At 54.3% G+C, this 17,695-nt stretch overlaps 5 protein-coding genes across 5 annotated transcripts; 3 read left to right on the top strand and 2 right to left on the bottom strand.

Annotated features, from left to right (window-relative positions):
- Positions 1–1,568: 1,568 nt before the first annotated feature.
- On the top strand, positions 1,569–2,591 carry CCOS01_00921 (glycosyl hydrolase family 43; the record flags this gene model as incomplete). Its single annotated transcript, XM_060449117.1, has 1 exon — positions 1,569–2,591. One exon carries the CDS (start codon positions 1,569–1,571, stop codon positions 2,589–2,591), a length of 1,023 nt encoding a protein of 340 aa, XP_060320555.1.
- Positions 2,592–4,998: 2,407 nt separating this feature from the next.
- Positions 4,999–6,688, top strand: CCOS01_00920 (LPXTG-domain-containing protein; the record flags this gene model as incomplete). Its single annotated transcript, XM_060449116.1, has 3 exons — positions 4,999–5,281; positions 5,339–5,590; positions 5,649–6,688. 3 exons carry the CDS (start codon positions 4,999–5,001, stop codon positions 6,686–6,688), a joined length of 1,575 nt encoding a protein of 524 aa, XP_060320554.1.
- Positions 6,689–7,121: 433 nt separating this feature from the next.
- On the bottom strand, positions 7,122–11,604 carry CCOS01_00919 (GANP/Nin1/mts3/eIF-3 p25 family protein; the record flags this gene model as incomplete). The annotated part of the gene is made up of 2 exons (XM_060449115.1): positions 7,122–9,277; positions 9,591–11,604. The coding sequence occupies 2 exons, from the start codon at positions 11,602–11,604 to the stop codon at positions 7,122–7,124; spliced, it is 4,170 nt and encodes a 1,389-aa protein (XP_060320553.1).
- Positions 11,605–12,164: 560 nt separating this feature from the next.
- On the bottom strand, positions 12,165–13,470 carry CCOS01_00918 (low temperature viability protein; the record flags this gene model as incomplete). Its single annotated transcript, XM_060449114.1, has 2 exons — positions 12,165–13,401; positions 13,451–13,470. 2 exons carry the CDS (start codon positions 13,468–13,470, stop codon positions 12,165–12,167), a joined length of 1,257 nt encoding a protein of 418 aa, XP_060320552.1.
- A 336-nt stretch (positions 13,471–13,806) lies between these two features.
- On the top strand, positions 13,807–17,490 carry CCOS01_00917 (replication factor C; the record flags this gene model as incomplete). Its single annotated transcript, XM_060449113.1, has 7 exons — positions 13,807–13,938; positions 14,003–14,924; positions 15,290–15,853; positions 16,044–16,132; positions 16,222–16,403; positions 16,463–16,683; positions 16,742–17,490. The coding sequence occupies 7 exons, from the start codon at positions 13,807–13,809 to the stop codon at positions 17,488–17,490; spliced, it is 2,859 nt and encodes a 952-aa protein (XP_060320551.1).
- Positions 17,491–17,695: the final 205 nt, after the last annotated feature.

Below are 17,695 nucleotides of genomic sequence, written 5' to 3'. Positions count from 1 at the left end.
TTTGTGTCTTGTCCTCTCTTTTTTCGTCGTTTCCTCGACGTCTTGAAGTCTTCTAGGCACGTGTATAGGGACCAAGTATGGATGCAAATCATTTCCCCCCCTTCACAGCCCCCGTGCCCCCCGGTCTCCAGGATCAATGATTGCCGGTTCCTGTTGCGCCTCATCCCTCACGCCCTGCTTCGCCCATGCCCGATCAGCGGGGCGCCGACACCGCCAGTGGAAGATCTCCCCGTGGACCTACAGAACTTACCCATCCCTCAACCCCCGGTTACCGTCCGTCGACTTGGGAGAGAGCCACTACCGTCATCCCGGTCAACCAAAGTACATCCCGTGTGGCACCACGATCTGAACCCAACCCAAGTCCCCCCCAAGAGCCTCCTTTCCTGCCCATGACGACGCGGGAGTCGGGAACAACAAGGATTAACTCTATACCAAGGGTACAGTCTCTTATGTGGCTGCGGTCTAAAGGAATGGGGCGGAAGACGGGTGCCGGAATCCTATGCATGCTATGCAAATCCTTTTTTTCTCCGATCTGGGCAAATTTTCTACCTTAGGGTGGACTAGGAGAATTGATGTACAAAAAAGGTGAGCACTATTGGATTATCGTGGGGAGGAAGCCTAACAGGATGCTATCTGACCACCCCGACGGAGCCCATCTGACGCGCGCCGAGCCCTAAGAGTGTAAAAATTGATCTTCCAAGCAGGGAAAATAGGAAGAAGGGATCTTAATGCCGGGAGAGAAGTTCTAGCTTCGGGTATCCGGTCAAGGAGCGAGAGAAGGGCGTAAGTGTGAAAAGCTGCCACGCACTTTGACGACACACACCCCCCCGGCCCACCTGTTTCAAGCATCATCTGCTTTGACGTGCCATGGAACAGAGCCCACCACAATCCGTGAGAGGTATCCTCCTTCCGCTACTTGCTGGAGCTTCCCTCAACGATCTCTCTCTCCACACGCATTTGCAGTGATAATCTCATTCCTGCATAGCTGAGAGCTGGGCGCAAGCTTAGAGCAAGGAAAAAGATTTCCCAATGGTACATGTTTCCGGCCAAGGGGAAGGGGGCGGGTTCGTCCTCTTACACACCTATACCCACACACACTCGCGCACGCATCAAACTTGTCAGTCTCTTCTTCGGGGTGTAAGCTGTTGTAGCTGTAGCTTGTATGAGTATGTGCTCTTGTTTTGTTTGACTACAAGAAGGGCCCTTCGTCCGCACGATCCTCGAAACCGTTTTCCTTCTCGAAGTTCGCTATGACACTCATGACGGCAGCACTTTGCTTATGAACAAGTAATGTGTACTCAGTAATTGGATTCTAATAGACCTGTTCCAATTTCGTTCTTCAACGAGTACAAACAACCCAGAAACCCTACCTACCACACACAGAAAGACCCCTTCTCATCATCAGCCCAGGGAAAAGACTATCCTATTCTTGGACGTGAAGTCTTTGGTCTAGTTCGACATCTGTTTTGCGCCGTTGTGTGCCTTGTTTATATCATACCCCCCTCTTATACATAATTGTCAATATCTATTATACCCCAGAGCGAGAGACAGAGAGATACACATTTACAATGCTTTCAACAACATCACTACGGCAATATGCCCTCCTCGCAGCAGGTATCTTCAGTCTAGGAGCTTTCCAACCCGTTCTTGGCGCACCAGTAGACGCCCTCTACGTCGTCGGCCGAGACGACAAGGTCCTCACGCCCAAGATCAACACCGACTTCCCAGACCCGGCCCTCGTCCAGGGTGACGACGGGCTCTGGTACTCCTTCGCGACCAACGGCAACGGCAAGAACATCCAGGTCGCGAAAGCCACGCAGATCTCCGGCTCGTGGGAGCTCCTCGACAACGACGCCCTCCCCAACGTCGGCTGGGCCACGGGGTCCAACACCTGGGCGCCTGACGTGCGGCGGCTGGACAACGGCAGCTTCATCATGTACTACTCTGGCGAAGTCAAGGACGGCGGCGGCCGGCACTGCATCGGCGTTGGCATTTCTGATATTGTCACGGGCCCTTACAAGCCGACGTCAGAACCGTGGGTGTGTCCGTTCGACCAGGGTGGTGCCATCGACGCTGCCGGTTACTACGATGAGCCGACCAAGAAGCGCTACGTGGTGTACAAGGTGGACGGCAACAACGTCGGCAACGGAGGCGACTGCAACAACGGCGTCGAGCCGCTCGTGGACACGCCCATCATGCTCCAGGAGGTAGAAGCGGACGGCATCAGCAAAGTCGGCGACCCGGTGCAGATCCTCAGCCGGACGGCGGCCGACGGACCCCTGGTGGAGGCGCCGGACCTGGTGCGCACCGAGGACGGGCTGTATATTTTGTTCTTCAGCAGCTTCTGCTTCAACTCGAACAATTACAACGTCAACTACGCGACGAGCAGGAACATCAAGGGCCCCTATCAGCGGCCGTCGAGGATGCTGCTTAAGACGGGCGACTTCAACCTCACGGCGCCCGGCGGCGCGACGAGCGTTGCTGGGGGCGGGCAGATGCTGTTTCACGGCAACTGTCCCGAGACTTCGCCTCAGCGGTGCATGTATCAGACGAGCTATTCGGTTACCGGCAGAGATGTCATCATCAGTTAAGAAGGCATGAAACAAAAGAGATGGAAAGAGAAAGAGAGGGACTGAGAGGGAGGCGATTAATGACAACAGTAATCATATTTGATGCATGCCGGTTCTGGTTCGTTCAGGGATCAAAAGCCGGCAACGAAAAAAGCGTTTGGACATATTTCAGCGATGCAAGAGAGGGAGTGCAAGAATGCATGCACAGCCGGAAGTCTAATCCGGGTTTGGATTTTTGTTTTTGGGGCGCGTTTCTTCTCATCTGCGGGCGTTTGGATCACATCAACATAGCGACTGGAGCTTTGAACACACACCCGTTTTATGAGACAAACGAGAGAAGAGAGAGACACGCATGAGAGAGAGAACAAGACAAAGGGTGTTACACCACACCCAGGTAGTCGGAATGGACGGAAGCAACGTCGCACGATGACGGGTGAATCGGAATCGAAGGCGAGAATACAAGATATTGGGTTTTCCTTTTAGTTTCTAGTTTTGGTGAGATATACGAATCACGAACTCCCATGAATCCGTATTCAGAAGAACACTCGAACACCTCAGTGATGCAAAAGTGACAAGCTTTCAGAGGTAAAAAGTTCGGCTCAGTAAGACAAGACAAGCAGTCAGACAAGGTGACATGACAACAGAGTTTTGCCAGGGGTGTAAAGGGAGTCCGAGGAAAAGAAGCTCATGCCAGCGGGGAACCCATGCGGAATTGGGTGCAGCATGCCTAACAACCCCCCTAATAGCAGACGTCTGGTAAAAGGGTTGTCAACCAAAAAGGGAACTCTCAACATAGACAGGCCGGGATTTGGATGGTTTCCGTAAAGGCATTGAGATTGGAAAAGCGACCGGGGTGGTGTGTGTTGTGGCTGAAGGCTGACGGGGCCAAGGATGGAAAAGGGAGAGATGCTTCCTCCGTAAAGTGATGGAGAAGAGAACGAGAGAAAAGGGAAAGAGCATTGACGAGACCCAGAACTGATCGCCAACGAGCGACAAGCCAAGTACCGCGATACCTTGGCCGGACCCCACTTTGTCCACTTGGGTCCCGCTGTGGAACCCACTGGGCCGAGCTCACGGCTTTTAGTGGAGAATGTAAATGCCCCGATGGAAGGAGCCAAAGGGAACCAACAGTGGGAGACAGGCGTGGCAGGCAAGACAGGAAACCAAATGCCACTGCCAGTTGTAAGCGCCGGGCTTCGCTGACTGTCACTCACACTTTCGTGGTAAGACGCCAATACTCCAACAGAACAGACCTGACCAACCAGATCCATCGCCAAACGCCGTGTTCCCATTGGCACAAAGATTCCTCCCATTCCTGCCCCCAACTCCCATGGTCCATGCCATGGGTGCATCTCGCAGCCGCCCGCCATCATCACTAACATTGCACCATGCATCCCACCAACGCCAGGCACAGGCACAAGCACACTCGCGGGCACACGCGGGCACACATACGCGCAAAATCGTCAAGGGGAAAAACCACACTATCGATCGCTTGCACCACCATATTGGGGGCAGATGGAGAGATGTGCATCGTCCAGCGGCCGCTAACCAAATACACATCGCGGCGGACCAACAAGCTGCCGCCCTGAGGTGTCGTGCCGCACACCGTCCTGCAAGTGCTGGGAAGTCTTTAGCGCTCTACCGTCTTCCCCATCGCCTGTTCACCTGACGAGCTTTCCCAACGGCAAGACAATGCTCTCATGTTGTCGGCAAACGGCGTCTATGGAGCCCAGTTCTGTACGATTGCTCGAGTCCTGAGTGCCCACCTAACTCCCCTCCCCCTCCATCACTTTATAACCGTAATTCTCGGGAACCTGTGCAGGCCTATTATTGGCCGCCTCAATCCGACATCACCACACCCTCTGCCGACGCCGACACCCATCTCGAACTGTGGTCGAGCAGATGGGCGGCAGGACGACGGGCCCGTCTCCGGCTTGGGACGCCGCTCTCTACCCTATCTGGCTGCGTTTGCCAAATGCTTGCTACGCCGTATCTCTTACTGTGTATCTTTCCCCAAACATTCGGGATCCTTTCTTATGAGCCCTGCGAGCTGCAGGTGACTCCAGACCATCACCTTACCATTCCAGACCATCCTGTTCCTGCAGCTGCAGATGGCCCCCCCGCCCCCTGCTCGAGTGAATGGTGGAGATGGGATCGGCGTCTTCTGCGAGATATATCACCTTGCTCTCCCACCTTGACTTTAGAAGCAGTTTCTGTCTCGCTGAGCTTATTCCGTCTGTTTGTGTGTGCAATTGTTTCGTTTGTGTTCTTGGCTTGTTTGGGCGATATCTAATACCCATCTCTCGAGATATCAACTCCTCTATTCTACTATCTTTAACCTAATTACAGTTTGCAAGGCTCTGGAGTCTTTGCTCTGCTCTACTTCGACTACACTCCTTAATCCCTGTCAACCCGGCCGCAGCTCACAATGGCCGCTCGATCCGCCCTCCTTCTCCTCACCACAATCGTACCGGCCTGTGTATCAGCACTCCAAGTTACGCCCAATTCGCCATGTGCATCCTTCTGTCTGGACTCCAACAGCCTCGATGCCTCGGACCCCAACTCGTCCAACACCAAGGGCAAGGACATTACTTGTGTGGACGAGGATTACAAGACAGGGGCCGCCGGACAGAAATACCAGCAGTGTTTGAGCTGTCTTCAGGACAGCACCTTTGTTCAGGGCAGTGAGAACGACCAAGACTGGTTTTTGTGTAAGTCTTACAGCAATCACACTTGAGAGAGCCAGAGGTGCTGACCAACACCAACAGACAACATGAGGTACTCTTTCGACTACTGCATCTTTGGGTACCCCAATGCCACCGGCGTAGGCTCCAACCCCTGCCAGACGTCTACGGCGTGTGGCGCGTTAGAGGCTGCTCTCACAGACGGCGAATTGGACCCAACAAAATCATCGCAGTACGCATATTGCGATGCGGATGGCGGTGCCATGCTAGGTTCAGCTTACGACAAGTGCCTGTCGTGTGTAAGAGCAGGTGGTGAACACTACTATCTCTCAAACTGTATGTAACATCTTGGTCAACATCATCCCCGCAGGCATATCACTAACATACTGCATAGATCTCGTTGCCCTTGGAGCAGGCTGCCAGCAAAGACCAAGCCCAGGCACACTAGTCGGCCTCAACGACACCGTCTTCACAAAGGGCATCATCACCGTCGTCGACCCAAAGGATGCAGCAGATGCCGACAAAGCTCAAACTCCCACCCTGCCAATGACGGCCATTGTGGGCATCGTAATAGGAGCCATCGTGGCACTCCTCCTAGCTGCCGGCTGCACCTTCATCCAGTGCCGTAAGCGCAGGGCACGTAGACAAGGCCGCGGCATCAACCCAGAGCTCTCACGCCGCGCAAAGGGCCACCGCCCAGCCTCATCTCTCTCCTTCCGCTGCCAGACGCATCTCACACCAAAGGAACCAAACTTCTTCTCCGTCGAGGAGGAAGAGGCGCAAAACGAAAAGCATTACTACGAGACCATGCATCAGCAACAACAGCAAGGCATGGCCCCTAGTCCCGTATCAAAACCCAGTCTCTGGATGCCACACAACTCCATCACCTCTTTCACAGCCGCAGACCACATCCCCTACACCGACAAGAAGCCCTCGCAAAAGGAACCCTTCGCCCTCGCAAACATCACCACAAGCCTCCCCATCATCCCCGTAAAAGCACACTCCCCAAAATACAACATGGCCTCCCCGCAAGACGAGTACGCCACCCCAACGTCAACCACCTCCGCCGCGCCCCTCCTCTCCTTCAGACCCTACGTCCCCTCGGAGCACGGCTTCTCGACCCCGTCAATGGGCAACGCGGCGGCGAGCTTTAGCCCGTCCACCACCTACGCCTCCCCGACCTCGGGAACGACGGCGAGCCCCTTGCTAAGCCAGGCCGGTTGGCCCGCGCCCGCGCCTGCGCATAATCGGCACATCCACACCGAGTCCTCGCCGCCTCCGTTGGTATCGGACGCGTCCAAGACCATCCCCGGCATCGTGCGGGATCTGGCGCGGCCGTTGCCGAAGAGGGTTACCTCGTTGGGAGGCAGCCCCGTGGAGAGCTATAAGATCCAGGTGGCGTTTCCGCCGCCGCCGCCGCACAAGAAGAGATAGTTGTCGTGTTTTCAAGCTGTCCAAGGGGTCCCCCCTATGGTTTCATTTGTTTAAAGTCACGGTCGGTAGCGAGTGGCGTTTAGGAGTACATCTATAAGATGACGTAGTAAGAGGGCACTGGATCACACGGGGTTATTATACCCAATACCAGACAATAATACCAATCCCACACATGCATCTCTCAACTTCACTTCATAAAATCACTCGTGGCCATGCATGCACATCTCATCTATGCGAAAACGTAACAATCCAAACATGTCTCTTCTATGGGTATTCGTAGCCCGTGTTGTTTTTTTGTGTACCTTTACAAAGACGAGAACTACTTATAGGAGAAAAAAAAGAGTTGACCTTCATACTCCACGCCCAAGAAACTAAACCCTTGAAAACGCCAATGCTGATGCATATCGTACGTAACCCCGTCCCCCCGTCCCTTTCACCGATGACCGCCTTTCCCCCACGGCGAGCTAGCCCTGCTCGCCTCCTCCGCGTGCATCATCTCGTTCTGTTCCCTGAACCAATCTGCCCCTTCGTCAAGCTCGATCCTCGAACTCCTCAAAGATTCCAGATTCTCCCTCGCCTCCCGAAGTATTCTATCAATTTCCGCATTGCTCGATGGCCGCTTCTTGACGCGTGTGACGGCTTCGTCCGCGACAGCAATCTCGTTGTCGTCGTCATCGAGAGCCCGTTTCCTCTTACTAAGCGGTGAGATCCCGTTGACCTGCGGCACGGCGGCAGCGCTGCCACTGCTACTGCCACTGCCACCGTTGAGCGACTGCGAAAAGCGTAATCGGGCCTCGGCTGCGTGGTTGAGATCCGCAGAGACGCTCCGGCGTCGCTCGGTGCCGTCCAAGCCGAATGACCCGAGCCCTGCATATCGTTTCCCATTGTACCGCATCTCGTTTGCGATGGTCTCCGGTAGCGCTGTTCCGTCGGGCATCGTGACGAGGCCCATCGCCTTCAGACGCCAGCGATCAGACACTTTGCTAACACGCTTCTGCGGCTCTGAAGACATTCGTGATGATGAGGAGTGTGCTGACATGGGAGGCAGTGATCGTCGGAAATTGGTAGCGCTCTTGCCAAACTCTTCCCGTATGGCCCGCGTTTTCGCGCCGCGGGGCTTAGCACCCGTAGTCGACTGCGATAAGGCTGTTGACGAGCGAGATCGAGGTAAAGGCGTGTTCGTCGCAAGTGTTTCCATCGTCGCTGGGGCCCGGATGACATTGGCGGCTGCAACCCGTTCGTCCGAGACGCCTGACAGAATGCCGGTCGCTAGCAAAGCCTCTGCTTCGGCTTGCAAGTCGGTTTGTGTGCCGTCTTTTCTGAGCTGAAGGAGCTCTCTGAATTCCTCCACAGGGTCGAAACCGTTCCTCTCCATGGCCTTTTTCTTCGCCTCGGCAACTTTAGCCGCCTTCTTCCTCTGTCTGATCTCTTCCTCCCGTTGTTCCCGCTGAGCCCTTCGGTACTCTTCCCTTTCTTGTCTGCGAAGCTTGGTGAGGCGAAGGTTTCTGGCGATTTCCCTCCATCGATAGAAGTACTTGACGGAAAGGTTGTAGACTTGGAACTTCCGTGCCTCTGCCAGATCTCTCTCTTCCTCCTCCCTTCGTTTCCTTTCCTCTTCCTCCTTGTGATGCTGTTCAAAAGCGGCCGAGACGAGCTGTTCAACCATGTACTTCTCGAACTCTTGTATCAGCCCGTTGTCACCTGTGACGAACCATTTCGCGAAGTCGGCCATGACATCTTGCTTGGACCGCTGTTTCACGGGCGGAGCTTGAGGAGGTTTTGCCTGGGCGAGTGGTGAAGCTGCAGTTGGTACGGGCGAGGCGACAGCTGGAGGGAAGCTCTGCTGAGGCGAGGGCGCTGGCTCCACGGCTTCCGAACTAACCCCTTGGAAGTTGAAGGAAGGTAATGGGGATTGCCCGGACTCGGAGAGAACGGATGGAGCTGCCGTAGTAGGAGCAAGGCTGGGAGGCTGATTCGGTGGAGGTTGAAATGTTGTAAAAGGCTTTCCCGGCTGAGCGGGAGCCGCCGCGCCTGCCGAGAAGGAGGGTAGCTGTGGTGTCGCAGATGATTTCGGAGTTGGCTGGAAGGGGCTGCTAGGAGCGTTCGGAGTCGCGGACTGCACGCCAGTATTTGATGGGAATTTGAAAGGCGTTGACGACTCTGCGGCTGTCGCTGACGTTGGCAATGGGAACTTTGGTGTGGGCGGAGTGACGGTGATGGCCGGAGAACCATCTGTCGAGGTAGCTGGCTGCGCTTGCTCCTGTGCTTTGGGTTGTGCGCCGCTGCCGAAGGCCGGAGAAGGGAATGCCGGGATACTCGGAGCTTTGGGCTGGGAAGTGCCATTTGGTTGATTTAACAACCCGAAAGGGTTGCTAATAGGCGTCGCGCTCTCGGCTGCCGCGTTTGGCTTGCTAAAAGGGCTTGTCTTCGCGGCAAATGGATTCAGGGCCGGCGTTGCTGTTGATGACGATGACGAGGCCGAGCCGGCTTGTTGAACAGAGGATGCACCAGTGAATGGTGATGGGGCTGTTGAGAAAGGGTTTCCAAATGGGCTGGAATTCGTCGACGTAGGCTTGTGGCCTTCAGTTGCTGTGGGACACAATGTTAGCAGATATCCGGCTTGGCTATGCCTACCCTCTTCTTTTTGTGCCATTGACAATTCATTGCTAGTCATCTCGTCCTGGTTGCGATGACTGTTTGAGCGTTTCTCAACCTCTGAAACGGCTGCCAGTTGATCAGCCGCACCAAGTATTGCCACGTCTGAAATCTGGCACTGTGACGTTCGATCTTGACTGAAGAGAAATGGTCCGGCGGAGGAGAGTCGCAATGAATTTGACGTCGACAACGGTGCTGGTAGGCAAGAGGCTACAACGATGTGGGTAGTGTATGGAAGATTCTTTACCTTTGTCGAAAGACGGCGTACCCATGAGTCCCGTCGAGGTGCCTCCTTGGGGTGCCGAAGAAGGCAACTTGAAAAAAGGAGAGTCTGCGTTCGTTGTTGAGTGGCTTCCAAAAGGAGCCTGCTGTGGAGGCGGCTTGAATGAAGCTGGCCCCGTCGAAAATCCTGTAGGAGCCTGCTGGCTAGCGCCCGTGGATTCGTCGGCAATTGTGCGGTGGATGATCTCAGGAAGACTACGGGAGCCTCGTTTTCTCTCAACCAATCTCTGAGAGAAACTGTGATGGATTCTCGGCCATGTCATGCGTTTTGAGGTATCCAGATATCGTACGGGTTCGCCCGCTGGTCCTTGTCCATTTGAGAAGCTGAGACCATGCTGCTCGACAAACTCAATCGCCTGGTTTTCTGTGTCGAAGTGAAGAAATCGGTTTAGCGAAGAGGGCGTAATATCTTTCGCCCCGTGTCGCGGTCTGGTGTACGCCTTCTTCAAAGAGCGAAGAACTGAGCGGCGCAGCTGACCTAAGTGAATCTCCGCAAAACATGCCATTGTATAAGACACTTCTCGGCTTTGGAGGATTCTAAAGTAAGTGAGGGAGGCACCCGATGTTGCCATGGACGGGCCCGAGCCCAAGGGGCCGTGGAAGTCCTCTGCGCTCTGCAGACTCTCGACAAGTGAGACAGCTGTTCTGATGGTATCGGATTCGGTCCAGAAGCGAGAGTCTCCCCATTCCTTTTGCACATTATCGAGGATATTGGGAGTATTTGCGCTGAAAAGCAAATGATACGCCCTGAACTCGGCCTCGTTTTCGCAAACGACGCCTTGCGGCTTGCAATCGTCGTAAGCAAACATAAGCGAAAGCAATGCCTTCCCCAGTTGCTCAATTTCTTGTTGTTCAGAGAAGTCTTCTGGCGCAAATCCTTCCTGAGAAAGCAAATGTAAAGCTGTAACGTGAAACCTGGCAATTGTCTCGAGACAGTAAACCTGGTCCTTCATCTCCTCGGCAGACATTGTCGAATGAAAGATGAAGTCCCTACGAATCGCACGTGTTCTATCCCACAGAAAACCATGCGAAGAGGGTAACTTGTCGTCGATCGGTAAGAGGTCGTCGATGAGGTAGTCGAGCGTCCTTCTGAGGGCGGCTGTGGATCTGACATCCATTGGTAGCGGAGCCTCCTGGCCAGCTGCGGAACGCGCCAGCTTCTTAACCATCTTTGATGTATTGGCAAAAGTCGTTCGGGGGTCCTTTTCGGCGGCCTGAACGTCGAATTCGGTGATGCGAGTAATCTTCTCGAAGTCGGGGCACATCGCGTCGCAGATGCCTTTGAAGTCAATCGCGTCTTCCAACCGCTTTGGCTTATCGGGGTCGTCAATTAAGCCGGCGCGCATCAGTGACGTCCTAGCCCGATCGCGATATGTCTTGTATTCTTCCCTGAACTTGGCCATCGCGGCCTTGGACGACGTATTTCCTGGATCGGACGGCCATTTTGGTGGTGCGATTCCATCCTGTCGTAGTTGCGAGAAGATTTTGTCGGAGTACGCAGTGCCGTCACCATTCAATTCGCCATTCGCGTCGTCCGTTTCGTAGTCGGTAGATCCCGAGCTGTGATTGTTGTTGTTTTGGGTGCCGAAACCACCGCGCGACTGGGCGGTTCCAAACCCTTTCGGCGCCTTCGCGCCATTTGGCTTCGCGCCATTTGGCTTCGCGCCTTGCGACTTGGGACCCTTCTTCTTCCAGTCGCCTTGTGAATCTCCCTTCGTGTTTTTTCGTCGTCGGTTATCGTCTGAGCTGGCGCCATCGAACGGGTTGACGCCCTTCCGCTTTGTCGCAGGAGTCGTCATATCGGGAGGCTGGTTATTCAAGTTGCGTGTCGACCGCTGCCCACCGCCGGCACCCGCCCCATTGAGGCCGAAAACGTTTTTGCTCGCGTCAGGCTGACTTCCAAAGCCACCGGTCAATGTGCCTCCGAATGGCGATAGCTTCCTGTCGGGTCTGCTGGGAGGGAAAGAGACCGACGTCATGTCGGGTTCGCGAAAGGAAACAAGAAGGAAACTACGAGGCAGACAAGAACCAAGTGGAGAACTAGGATGGAGCTGGTCTGCGTTTGCCGCGTTTTTTTCGGCGCGTATCGCGTTTAACGGCGTTTAAAGCCAGCAAAGCTATGGCCCACAGCTGCGTTCCACTGAGCGAGGGGTGTGTGAGAGATAAAGGCACGCCCTCTTTGTTTGCGTTGAACCTCTCAGGGTTCTCTGACGGCAGGAACATTCTTCACAGACACTTTCGGGTGTTCCTTCCACAAGGGAAGTATCGACAAATCTCTCTAGCGACAAAGAATTATTCCGTTGGTGGAAGCAACAAATGTGAATCACTGAACACAACATCATTAGTCTAGAGTCTCCAGGGTTTCAGCATGTGGTAAATCCCAATTCAAGTTTAAGGAAACGGTGGTTCATAAAACATCAGCTTGTTTATCATAACACTATGGGGCGCAGATCTCATGCAACCTGGCGCTCAGTGAGGGTATCTCGATGACCGGAATCTAGGCTGCGCCGAATGCTTCTATATCTAGGCGCAAACAGACCTAAACCCTCTTGGTGTTTAGTGAGCGGAACCGAGCTGGGCCAAGACCCTGCCTGATCTCGTCCAGTTGCTCAAGACCAGTCTGCGGCCGGTTCTTCTTGTTTGTGCGTTTTCCAGGCTTGGTGTAGCTGCCCAGGAAATCATCCATGATACTGTCAAAGTCGCCTCTGGTGGGTCCGGTCACACTGGTTGCCGTTGATACTTCTGAGACAGATGCCATATCGTCGCCCATCTCATTTGTGTACTCCTCCTCAATCTTGTCGAATCTGGCATCCAGAAGGGTGAGTTGCTCCGTCCTGACCATGGCTGACGAGGTCATGGAGAAGGCAGAGGGGTTGGTCAATGCACCCTTTCTCTTCTTCTTCCGGCCACCCATCGTTGTCGTGGTCCAAATGGAGGACTGCAACTCGGACGGCGTATCTTTGGCCGGCTGGACCTTGCCGCCCTTTTGGTCTTTCTTGAACTGCTTAAAGTCCTCCATCCAGTCTTCGTTCTGGTGTTCTGGTAATGCCTCTCCCTCAACAGGGACCAGCTGCGGCACTACTCCGTCCTTGTACTCCTTGTTCGGCTTTGCGGTGTCGTCTGATTCCCAGCCCTCATCTTCGTCGTCGTAGCCGTATTGATCCTCGAATTCGTACTGATCGACTTCACGTGAGTCCTTGGAGAGCTCTTTGAAAATATCGTCGTCGTCATCCACATATGCGTCGTCCTCCAATGCCTCCAACACTTCCCTCAAGCGGGGGTCCATATCGGGCTGAAAACCAGCGATGGCATCGGGGATATCCACCTGTGTCTCATAGTTGGTTCGTGGCAGGTTTCTGTTGGGGAGGACTGAGGGATCCAGCAGATCTTCGCTCTTGTGCTCCAGATCCATCTGGCGCAGTGCATCTTCAAGTGATTGCGCCTGCTTTCCCTTCCTGTCGTTGTTTGCCGCACCAGAGGCCTCGACCCAGACGGCCTCACCACCCCCCGAGTTCAAGCCGCGCAGATGCTGCATGTAGTCGTACTCAGTGTCATCAAAGTAAACGCCGTATTCTGCCGCCTCTCCTTCGTTTGCGCGTATGCTTCCAGCTTCTGATCCGAACTCAGACGCAAGGTCGCTCAGATGCTTGCTCTTCGACGGTCCACCCTTCTGAGGCACCGGGTTGAGCACCATCGAGGGCGCATTTTCGTCGTGGATGAGGGGGTCATTTTGCGGTCGGTGGACGAGGGTGAAGTGCTGCGCACTCTTCTTGTCGCTGGAAAGAAATGTCAGCTACCACACCATAAGAATACACATAAACTTACAATTTCTTTCCCTTCGCCATTTTGTCTACTTTGGAGTGTTTTGCGCAATAGTATACCGGGCTTGTCGAATTGACCGTTCTTGGGTGCGCAAGAGGGAGAGATTCAGTGGGACGCACAGATGGGAGCCCCGCGGTCGCAAAAAAAAAAAACTCTTATCGATAAACGCCCAAAATCACTTTTTTGCCCCGCTGATTAATCGTCGCGGGGCACTGCTATTCTCTTCAAGGCGGGCACTTGCGACGGCTCCCACTATTACTCATTCTGATTCACAAAGCAGCTTTGGGAGTCGTTTCTTTCCACTGCGCATTTTTCACCCTATTTTCCAAAGTAGCGAGAGACGATAGATCACCGCGAAAATGGTGCACGCCAAATCCAAGAAGACCGCAGGGTTGGGCAACGCCCTGATGAACGATCGCTTTGGCAAGGGTCGTGGCGCAGACAGGAAGAAGAGTACCATCACCAGAGTGAACCACGCTACAGGAGAAGAGGTAATGAGGCAACGCCGGAATTCTCTGTCCCGATAGTTCCAGGAAAGCACTCACACTTTGCTAGTACCTCACGAACGAGCGACAAGAAGCATCATGGGTCAAGATGCGATCAGTTACCGAGCAAGGCGCTCTTGACGAGTTCCTCGCGACCGCAGAGCTGGCGGGCACGGATTTTACGGCGGAGAAAATGAACAACGTCAAGATCATCCACACCGACCAAAAGAACCCGTATCTGCTTTCTGGAGCAGAGGAAAGGGCCATCATTGGCAAGCAGAAGGCTCACAGAGGACGCTTGACAGTGCCAAGAAGACCAAAGTGGGATGCGTCCACCACACCGGAGGAGCTGGACAGACGGGAGAGAGAAAGTTTCCTTGACTGGAGACGAGGCCTCGCCGAACTTCAGGAGAACAACGATCTACTCATGACGCCGTTCGAGCGTAACCTTGAGGTGTGGAGGCAGCTTTGGCGTGTCATTGAACGATCAGACTTGATTGTTCAGATCGTCGATGCTAGGAACCCCTTGCTTTTCAGATCCGAGGATTTGGAGCACTACGTCAAAGACATCGACTCGAAGAAGGAGAACCTGCTGCTGATCAACAAGGCCGACATGCTCACACTGAAGCAGCGCAAGATGTGGGCAAAGTACCTGAAGGAGAACGGCATTGCGTACAGATTCTTCTCTGCGCATCTTGCGAAAGAACTACTTGAGGCTATGGAGAGCGAAGACGAGTCAGAGGAGGAAGAACCTGAGGCTGGCAGCAGCTCCAACGCTGCCACGAAGGATGCCGCATCCGCCAAGGACGAGAGCTCAGAGGAGGATGAAAATGAGCAAGAGAAGGACGACAAAGAGGACGGCGGCGCAGAGACCGCTCAGCCTGAGATTTCGCAGCCGGAGGCTGAGGCTGACGTTGATGACGAAGATACGAGAATTCTTACGGTGGAGGAGCTGGAGGAAATCTTCCTCAGCCATGCTCCCGAGAACGCAGGTATGACGACCCCCCCGAAACGTGATTTGGATTGGATACTGACGGTGGATGAACAGAGCCTGGCCACAAGCTGCAGATTGGTCTTGTCGGATACCCTAACGTCGGAAAGTCTTCCACCATCAACGCCTTGATTGGTGCCAAGAAGGTGTCAGTTTCGTCAACACCAGGAAAGACCAAGCACTTCCAGACAATTCACCTCAGCGACAATGTTGTCCTGTGCGATTGCCCTGGTTTGGTCTACCCCAACTTCGCAAACACCAAAGCCGACCTGGTCTGCAACGGTGTGTTGCCTATTGATCAACTGCGAGAGTTCCAAGGACCGGCTGGCTTGGTCACCAGGAGGATACCGAAGTCCTTCTTGGAAGCCGTCTACGGAATCAAGATCAAGACCCGCGCTATCGAAGAGGGAGGCACTGGCACTCCTACGGCTCCGGAGTTGCTCCGCGCATATGCCAGAGCTAGAGGTTTCCAGACCCAAGGATTGGGCCAGCCTGACGAGTCAAGAGCATCTCGTTACATCCTCAAAGATTACGTTGCCGGAAAGCTCCTGTACTGTGAGCCGCCACCAGGAACAGTCGAGGGCCCAGAGTTCAACGCAGAGCTCTATGACGAGACGCATCTCCCTGAGAAGCGCCGTCGAGCCCTCAGCACGTCTATGGACACCATGTCCATTGTGGACGACGATATTTCGATAGCTCCCTCAGACCTAGCAGCTCTGCCGGCTGGTCCTAAGTCCAAGCAGATCGACAAGGGTTTCTTTGGCCCCAACAGCAGTGGCGGTCACACCAAGATGCCCTTCAGCCACAAGTACACGGAGCAGGGGCAGAAGCACTTGAGTGGAAGAAAGGCAAGAGCGATGATTGCTCTGGAAAGCGGAGTTGACCCCAAAGACGTGAAGCTGTCGTCCGGAAAGAAGCACTTTAAGGGAGGTGCGAAGACCAGGAAGGGTAAGAAGAAGGCCGATGAAGACGATGACTAGATACCTTGGATGAACAAAATGCAATGAAAAAAAGTTGAATGCCTTTATGTTTCGAGTACTTTTTGGAGAAGATAGGTTAAAAGGTTTCGTGATGCGACAAAATCGTGACTACACACTGTAATCATGTCTACGTATTGAAGGTCGGGAGGGGAAACTTTCAGGACTGACAAGTGGTGTTTGTGAGATGTCGGTCAGGTTGGGTGCTGGAGACCAGGCAGGGAAGACAAGGGTGGACCCAGAGAAGTTTAGCGCGTTCCGCACCCGACGCGTCTTTTCGATGAGCATCGCGTAAAGTGCTTCTGCCCACTGCCTGCACAGAACTCCAGCAACTTGACGATCTGCTATCTGCATCTCCCAACATCCCAGCCAAAGGAAAAAGCCGCCATGCCCGCTCAGAAGCAGATCACGAAGCCAGAGGAGGCTGGCGAGTCTTCGACGTCCGCAGCCAAGAAGGCATTGACTGCGGCGTCAAACGGCGTTCCTAATTATGAGCTTCCCTGGTCAGTCACTATAGACTTCCCCCAGCTTTCCGACCCAGCTGCTAATATGCGTGCTTCAGGGTCGAAAAGTACCGCCCAGTCTTCCTTGACGATGTTGTCGGAAACACCGAGACGATTGATCGCCTGAAGATCATTGCAAAGGAGGGAAACATGCCGCACGTCATCATCTCGGGCATGCCTGGTATCGGAAAGACTACCAGTGTGCTTTGCCTGGCGAGACAATTGCTCGGAGACACATACAAGGAGGCTGTATTGGAGCTCAACGCCAGCGACGAGAGAGGTAATGTTAACAGATGTGTTCTGTCTGTGTCACATCCAATACTGACGCTCAGGCACAGGAATCGACGTCGTCCGCAACCGCATCAAGGGCTTCGCGCAGAAGAAGGTCACCCTGCCCCAAGGCCGCCACAAGCTCGTCATCCTCGACGAGGCCGACAGCATGACATCAGGCGCTCAGCAGGCCCTCCGCCGGACAATGGAAATCTACTCCAACACGACGCGCTTCGCCTTCGCCTGCAACCAGTCCAACAAGATCATCGAACCGCTGCAGTCACGATGCGCCATCCTCCGCTACGCCCGACTCACCGACGAGCAGGTCGTCAAGCGACTGCTGCAAATCATTGAAGCTGAAAAGGTGGAATACAGCGACGACGGCCTCGCGGCACTCGTCTTCAGCGCCGAGGGCGACATGCGTCAGGCCATCAACAACCTGCAGTCGACGTTTGCCGGCTTCGGCTTCGTGTCGGGCGACAACGTCTTCAAGGTGGTGGACTCGCCGCACCCGATCAAGGTCCAGGCGATGCTCAAGGCGTGCTACGAGGGCAATGTCGACTCGGCGCTCGAAAGCCTGCGGGAGCTCTGGGACCTGGGGTACTCGAGCCACGACATCATCAGCACCATGTTCAAGGTCACCAAGACGATCCCGACGCTGAGCGAGCACTCCAAGCTCGAGTTCATCAAGGAGATTGGATTCACGCACATGAAGATTCTGGAGGGCGTGCAGACGCTGCTGCAGCTGAGCGGCTGCGTTGCGAGGCTCTGCAAGCTCAACATGGACCCCAAGAGGTTCGAGGCTCCCTCAAAATGAAGAATTGGCAGCCGATAGAAGACTCGCTACTGGCGGGGCATAATGACTTGCATGATCCGGCGTTGGGGGTTAAATCAGGTCTGGGGTACCTTTTCTGTGTAGCTCGAAAAACAAAAAGTCAAGGGTTTGAATGTCCCATGTTAGGTATACAATACTATGAAATACAGCTTGAGATCAACTTTTGTCCCATTGAGAGTGTCAATTT

Source organism: Colletotrichum costaricense, assembly GCF_030867565.1.
Source record: "Colletotrichum costaricense strain IMI 309622 chromosome Unknown Scaffold_1.1, whole genome shotgun sequence".
Classification (NCBI taxonomy): domain Eukaryota; kingdom Fungi; phylum Ascomycota; class Sordariomycetes; order Glomerellales; family Glomerellaceae; genus Colletotrichum; species Colletotrichum costaricense.
Note: the sequence above shows the minus strand (reverse complement) of the source record. Positions and strands in the feature narration are given on the sequence as shown.